This window comes from Clarias gariepinus, chromosome 2 (genome assembly GCF_024256425.1).
Source record: "Clarias gariepinus isolate MV-2021 ecotype Netherlands chromosome 2, CGAR_prim_01v2, whole genome shotgun sequence".
Classification (NCBI taxonomy): Eukaryota; Metazoa; Chordata; class Actinopteri; order Siluriformes; family Clariidae; genus Clarias; species Clarias gariepinus.
This window is the reverse complement of record NC_071101.1, coordinates 10,180,766-10,188,971: the sequence shown is the minus strand read 5'-3', so window position 1 is coordinate 10,188,971 and position 8,206 is coordinate 10,180,766. Positions and strand designations below refer to the sequence as shown.

General features: G+C 36.2%; 1 protein-coding gene across 2 annotated transcripts; it reads left to right on the top strand.

The window, feature by feature from the left end:
• Positions 1–1,991: 1,991 nt before the first annotated feature.
• LOC128513821 (uncharacterized) lies at positions 1,992–7,599 on the top strand. 2 transcript variants are annotated; one of them, XM_053487374.1, is made up of 5 exons: positions 1,994–2,033; positions 4,255–4,278; positions 4,371–4,752; positions 5,247–5,390; positions 6,653–7,599. In XM_053487374.1, the coding sequence occupies exons 1-5, from the start codon at positions 2,019–2,021 to the stop codon at positions 7,162–7,164; spliced, it is 1,077 nt and encodes a 358-aa protein (XP_053343349.1). In that variant the 5' UTR covers positions 1,994–2,018; the 3' UTR covers positions 7,165–7,599. The 2 variants fall into 2 exon arrangements, with proteins under 2 accessions (XP_053343357.1, XP_053343349.1); XM_053487382.1 differs by lacking the exon at positions 4,255–4,278 and having other exon boundaries at positions 1,992–2,033.
• Positions 7,600–8,206: the final 607 nt, after the last annotated feature.

Genomic DNA, 8,206 nt, shown 5'->3' with positions numbered 1-8,206 from the left:
CCACCCCGATGAAAAGGGCACAGGGAACGCGCATTTAGGAGAAGGCTCGCCCGCGACCACTGAGATTCTACGGAGCGCGGTAAAGAATAAAAAGGACAGTTAGTGTTTTTTAATCCCTGACGAACTCTAGCCAACAGGATGTGTTTCCCTTGTTATCTTGGACATATTTAGAATGATGAACCTCGGCTGAGTCACTTGTAGGCTGTAAACATGTCAGTATTTTGTCTGATATTTCATATCAAATATGCCTTTTCAGCAAAACGATATAATGCCAAAATAGAGACCCGTCAGATACAGTCTCAAGACATTAATAATAATAGTAATAATAATTATTATATATAAATTAATAATAATTATTATTATATTATAATTATATATTATATATTATAATATTATTAATAATACGTATTATTATAATTCAATATTATATAATAATAATAATTATTATTATTATTATTATGCGAGATAATTAGCATTTTATCCGCGTGATGTCAATTCACTAGGTCACATTATTTGAATAAACCCAAACTGCATATGAAAGAAATCAGCAAATCATGGGTAGTGTATACTAGTGATTAAATATAAACAATACAACACATGTACTGACATGTTTACAGCCTACAAGTGACTCAGCCGAGGTTCATCATTCTAAATATGTCCAAGATAACAAGGGAAACACATCCTGATGGCTAGAGTTCGTCAGGGGATTAAAAAACGCTAACAATTTCCTTTTTGGCCTTTACTGCGTTCCGTAGAAGCTCAGTGGTCCGCGCATATAGACAATTTTTTATAGCCAAACGAAGCTACCTTCGGTATTATTTCGCGAACTGGCGCGTGCACGTTGTTGTCACGTGTTGGACGCTGTCGAATCAAAAGAATCTACGGTACTTTGATTGGATGTCGTGCCGAATGCGCGCATGCGCTCTGTCACACACACGCGCACAGACACATAAACAGAGATAGAGCGGACCGTGTTAACATACTTTTTATCTTTGGGCTTTTTATGGGAAGTAGCAAGTCTTTACAAGTCAATAGGCGCAAGTCCAAGTTAAAGTCCGAGTTATTTATGTTAAAGTCCAAGTCGAGTTGCAAGTCTTTTTATATTTTGTCGAGTCTAAAGTCATCAAATTCATGACTCGAGTCTGACTCGAGTCCAAGTCACATGACTCGAGTCCACACCTCTGTTAATTATTCTTAAAGAGATATGAAATTCCACTTTGAGAGAGAAATAAAGAGAAACAGAAAGAGATAGATAGATAGATAGATAGATAAATAGGGTTGCACACTGGCTGGAAATCAAACCAGGGTCATCCACATGGTAAGCGGGAAACTACCACTGACCCACCAATGCCCTTAATGACTTACCAATGACCGACCTTATTCCACTCTCAGTAACAAGCTGCACACATGTATATAACCTTATTTGATGTAATATCATAACAATAACTCTCCTTGTTCATAGTACTCATTGTGCATTAACCCTTCTTGTGTATATATTCATATACATATATTTTTATCCCATATGCCATAGTTATGCCATATCTTTCTTCATTGTACTCAGTATATATATATATATATATATATATATATAAAACCCTTTCTGTATATAACCCTCTCTGAAAAAAGTTAAATCTAATCTAATCTAATCTAATGATATTATTATTATACTCTTTTCTTTTATATACATTTATTTATTATAAGTCTTTTATACTATTCTGTTTTTAAATTTTCTCTCTTTTTATTTGTATTTTTTATCTAGTCTACCCCTGTTTTTTTTTTATTTATAAGCTTTGGCAATATTAATGTAAATATTTGTCATGCCAATAAAGCACCTTTAAATCTTGATTACTAAGATAGATTCAGAGAGTTACAGAGATCGACATATGTAAAAGTTTTTTTTTTTCTTCTTCTTCCCTAGAATTCCGTGACGCAGGATGTGAGGAGAGTATTTAACTCGGGGCACGAGCGCTTCCTCCCTGACAACAGCGCTGCTGAGCGACCCGCGTGCATAGGCTCACATGGCAAGCCTTGAGGTGAGTGACGTCGCTCGCGCTCTTAGCGTAGCTCTACGGAGCGCTCGTGTCGCACGCACTAACGCACGTCTCGAGCGTGGAGGCTTTGTGTCGGGTTGTTTGTCTGTTTTCTCTCTCTTTCTCTTAACTAACTAACTAACTCTTTACCGTGTTGGTTCGAGAAAGAAACTATTCTGTATTCTGTGTGTGTTCGCGTTGTGGAGACGGAGAATTAAATGTTTGAGTTTGTTAGAGAGAGAGAGAGAGAGAGTTTGAAGTAAACTGTTTGTCTCTACACTGTATTTTCACCTTCTCCTGGGAAGCGGCTGATTTTAAAGGTACTCCTGTCACATAAGATATGGTTAATTGTGTTTGTAATAGTGTTGACAACAATGATTGACTTGTGGAACGTTTTAGAAGTTCTCTTCAGAAAGTCTTACTCTGTCATGTAGAAATGATTCTGGCTTTGTCTGAGTAAAGCACCTGTAAAGAAATGTTGTTGTTTTTAGTGTTGGTTTGTTCATAATGCATTAAAGGATAACTAGAGACGTTTTGACTGATAAAACCTAGGGGACATTATCACGATACCCAGATGTCGATCTGATTTGTATTGCGATTCTCAAAGTATTAGGATTTTAAAAAAAAACCTGATTTGATATTTTCCCCAACTTCATTACAATTCTAATCAAACTTGAAAGCTGAACTGTCTATCCATGTGTGAATAGTTTAGTTTAGAGCGAACCACCTTCATGATTATAAATGAACTGCAGCATTTTACCACTTAAAATGTAAACATGTATCAATTTCTTGTCTTAAGCAACCAAACTCGTTATATTCTCTACCATTTTAATCTCCAGGCAGGACAAGATGATATCAGATTGATCGGGTTAGTTGTTTAGAATCTTTTCCTATCAATAAATTGACCATGAAGTTTCAGTGAACTTTGTGAACTCCTTTCCTTTTACTGAACAATGTAATATAATTTGTATCTAAATCATTATGGTTAGATTTACACAACATTGTGCATGTCTTTTTATTGACTTATCAAAGGCCTTTGATACTGTGGATCACAGTATATTATTAGTAAGGCTTCGACAGGTAGGGTTATCAGAAAATGTTATTTTATGGTTTACAAACTATTTACAGGGCAGAACTCAATGTGTTCAGGTGGAAGGTGCTCGGTCAGATTTTCTGAAGATCATCAAGGGAGTCCCTCATGGATCTGTGTTAGGACCACTATTATTTAGTGTATATATATATATATATATATATATATATATATATATATATAAATTGTCTTGATTTTAATATTGATAATGTGACGTTGCATTTTTATGCAGATGATACTATTGTTTATTGCTCAGCTCCTTCTAAGCAACAATCTGTGGCTTCTTTACAGTCTGTTTTTGATACGCTTCAAAATAGGTTCTGTGCTTTGAAGTTGGTTTTAAATATTGACAAAACAAAGTGTATGCTATTTTCAAATTCTAGAACCTCAGGGAAATCTATTTTGCTTCAAACTTATCAGGGGAGCCACACCGTTACATCGGTGTTGGAATACAAATATTTGGGCATTATTATTGACAACACATTGTGTTTTAGTTCACGTATCAAGTATTTGCAAAATAAATTAAAGAAGCAGCTTGGTTTTTATTTTAGAGATAAGTCATGTTTTTAATTTAAGGTTAAGAAAGAAATAGTTTCTGCTATGTTTTTCCCAGTTCTTGATTATGGGGATGTAGTTTATCAGCATGCCCCTTCTTATCATCTTTCATCATTGGATGCTCTGTATCATGGAGCTCTAAGATTTATAACTGGATGTAAATTTTCAACACATTATGAATTATATAATAGAATTGCATGGCCTTCTTTGAGTATCCGTAGAAAAATGCATTGGGATTTGTTTATGTATAAAGCAATTTTGGGTTGTTTACCAATTTATCTCTGCTGTCTTATACAAAGGACTTCGTTTAGGAGTTACTCACTACGTTCTCAATCAAATTACAATCTTTGTGTGCCTTTTGTTAGTACTGAACTTGGTAAAACCTCTTTTAAATATGCTGCTACTTCAGATTGGAATCTTCTTCAAAAGGAGATAAAGTTACAGAACTTAGTGTCACTTAAAAATTTTAAGTCTTTATTGTGTAACTTAGAGAAAAATTAAATTGTGTGTGATTGTTTTTAATATGTGAATTGTCTTCTTTGTAATGTCTGTTGTTATTTGGCTGCCTATCTTGGCCAGGACACTCTTGGAAAAGAGATCTCAGTGAGTTTTTTTCCTGGTTAAATAAAGGTAAATGAATGAGTTTACTACACTGAAAGATCCTCATAGTATTCTGTGTGTGTTTGTTTCTGCAGGTTTTCTTCACAATCCTAGTGCTATACTGCACCGCTGCATCGTTAGTACTCGCTCAGTATGAGACCAAGTACTGGCGAGAGCTTCCCTCAGGTCGAAAATTGTTGTGCGACCGATGCCCTCCAGGTTTCCGTCTGCAGGCACACTGCACGGAGACAGAGCCTACACAATGTGCGGCCTGTGATGCGGGCTACTACACCCAGTACTGGAACTACGTCTACGATTGCCTGCCATGTAACTGGTGTTCAGGAGATGAAGTCGTGATGCAGGAGTGCACGAGATCCAGTAACCGTGTGTGTGGGTGCAAGGCAGGGTTTTACCGGGACTCATATTTTTGCAAGCCACATACGGTGTGTGAAAAAGGATATGAAGTGAAAGAAATGGGTAAGTCTGTTTAAAAGTTAATGTGTGGGTGTATGTGTGGGTGTCCCCCCCCCCCACTTTAGAGTGTCTAGTGATCCTGTTACTTTAGCAGCCTGTTTTATTCTGACTCGACGTGTTAATCTCTTGGTCTCATCAGGCCTTTTATTGTGGGCAGTATAAGGTACACCTTGTACTCATGATGTCAGATCAGCATCTTGATGTGGCACACCTGTGAGGTGGGATGGATTATCTCAGCAAAGCAAAAGTGCTCACTATCACACATTTAGACTGATTTGTGAACAATGTTTGAGAGAAATGGTAATATTGTGTATCTGGAATGAATTTTAGATCTTTAAGTCCATCTCATGAAAAATCGGAGCAAAAACAAAGGTGTTGCATTTATATTTTTGGTGTGTGTATGTATATATATATATATATATATATATATATATATATATATATATATATAAAATATATAAAATATATAAAATATGGCTATTCTTGTTATTGAACAGGAACTCCAGACAGAGACATGGTGTGTAAGCCATGCATTGAGGGATTTTATTCAGCTGGAAAAAACACACCGTGCATTCCGCACAAAGCGTGCAAATCAGAGGAGAAGCTCCTGTCCCACGGCACCAGCAGTTTTGACCACTATGGTACGCTTAACCACTATGACCTTCTCTAAGTTTTTGTTTAAAGAAAGAGAGAGAAAGTTGGAAATAAGTGGAGGCTGGTGCAAAATCTTTTGGGGGGCATGCAAACAAAATAAAAATTTAAACTTTTAATAGTCGCCTGTAAATAGCCATAAGAAGTTCTGGAAAAGCACTGAGTGTAAGCTCGGCCGCGATCACTTAATTGCTGCTTAGTTAGAAGATCAGGTTGATCTGGTCCTAGCACTTTGTATTTTGGCAAAAAATTATATATTTTTGTATTTACAAGAAATTCTCATTTATCTGGCTTCCACATCAATCACTATTCAATACATTAACTAACAATCTAAAGCTTTGACATATCAGTTTAATTACCTAATACTGTAGTTGAAAAGTGCTGATTATGCAATTAAGATACAACAAGTAAAATGTTGGCTCTGGTTAAAGAAAGAGGAGAGGAGGTGATGAGACAGCTCACATTTGAATGTCTTCTCATTGCAGAAGGTGGGTGGGGGGACTTCAGTGTTTAGACAGCACAATGTTAATTAATTCATTATTTTTATTTATAATAAGCTAAATGTGTTGTATTACCAAAAGTATTCATCGCCTTCACATATATATGAACTTGAGTAACATCTAATTCTTAATCTATTGGGTTTAATATGATGTTGGCTTTGCCCCCTTTGCAGTTATAACAGCTTTAACTTTTTTGGCAAGGCTTTCCACAAAGTTTAGGAGTGTGTTTGAGAATTTTTGACCGTTCTTTCAGAAGTGCATTTGTGAGGTCAGACACGATGTTGAACGAGAAGGCCTGGCTCACAGTCTCCGCTCTAATTTATCCCATAGGTGTTCTATTGGGTTGAGGTCAGGACTCGCTCATCTTTGCAAACTCACTCATCTCCGTCATTATGAACCTTGCTTTGTGCACTAGTTGCAATCATGTTGGAACAGGACGGGGCCGTCCTCAAACTGTTCCTACAAAGTTGGGAGCATGAAATTGTACAAAACGCCCTGGTATGGTGAAGCATTAAGAGATCATTTCACTGGAACTAAGGGGCCGAGGCCAACTCCTGAAAAACAACCCCACACCAACAACATGAATGCGCACCTGTGCACAAAGCGACGTCCATAAAGACACGGTTAAATGAGTTTGGTGTAGAAATACTTGACTGTCCTGCACAGAATTATGAATTGGTAACGGTAACTGAATTCAAGCTCTATTTTAAGCTAAAGATTGATTTATTTTTGTCTTGTTTTTTTTTTTTTAGTTTGGGTGAAAATGATTAAGGAGCTCTTTATTGAAATCTTCAAGAATTACTATAATCGGAAGCTACATCACTACATTAAACACTTGGAGAACATCCGTATAATCTTTTCCATCCGAGATCTGGATGGTGGGCTTCAGTTGCTGCAGCAGTGGCTTAGCGAGGCAACAGACCAGCAGGTTAAAGACCTTACCAAAGATTTGCAGTACACCGGTGTGAAGCACCTGGCCAACAAACTTGAGCAGAAAATTAGAAGCATCCAAAATGAAGTCCATCTATGCAAAAGCAGTTTTATGACGCCCATAATTAATTACCCGCCACCTTCAATGTTTTTGCACGTGTACATTGTATTTCGCACATATTTTATTGTTTATATACACAGTACCAGTCAAATGTTTGGACATACCTTCTTTTCTGATATTCATTTATTTGAGAATTATGCAATTATCTCAGTTATTATTGAGATGTGTCTGCTACTTATGCTCTGTAAAGCCTTCATAAGGGCTCTAATCTGAGATGCTGTTTGTTAACTGGTGATTTCTGAGGATGGTAACACTAAATGGACCTCATGAGACCCAGTTTCATCATGGTGCTTGATGGGTTTTGCGAACTTACTTTGTTACACTTGACAACACTATTTTTGCAAGAACTATTCTAAAACGGCTGAAATTTTACATAATTACCTAATTCCATATGTGTTATTTCATAATTTTGAAGTCTCCAGTAGTGTAGAAAATAACAACCTTAAACAAGGTGTGTCCAAACTGCTACACTGTTAACAGTACAAAAAGGTGTTTTGCAGAAAAATATGAAATTTTAAAAAGCCGCTGTCTTTTGCCTTTTTCCATTTAAAAGTAAATGTCTTTCTTTAATTAATACACATTTAATCATTTCAAAAGTTCATAGCAAGTATAAAAAGTCTTTCACTTTATATTATGTTGTAAAGAGGGGAAAAAATGTGCAAGTTTTAAATGTATTTTTATTTTTTTAAATCAACTTAATGTACTGTATATGTGGAATTATCTGCCTCATGAAGCATTATAACCTCTTAATAAATTGTTGCTTTGCTATAGTTTTTATAGAGTGAGTTTGTACATTAGGAGATACTTATGAAATCTGCAAAAGAATAAAATACAGTAAAAGTTATAACTTCTAACTGGAAGCATTGGTATTAGGTATTTACTGATATAAAATCTGTCTGGTCAGATTAACATCTCACACACACACATCCCTATGCAAATCAGTTCGAGGAATAGTAGTTTAGCTAGGTTCAGCTATAAACATATGTTATATATGCTATATATACAGTGGAACCTCGGATTACGAGTAACGCGGTTTACGAGTGTTCCGCAAAATGAGCAACAATTTTTAATAAATTTTGACTTGAAAAACGAGCATTGTCTTAGTTTACGAGCACAGAGTATCATGTTTCACACATGCACTTCTTGTTTTAACACCGAGCGTCACGTCATCACAAGTGAGCCATCGGTTTTTCTCTCTCTTGCCCCGGAATTGTAGGTAATCGTTTCTCCTGCTGGGTGAAAATGCACACACACA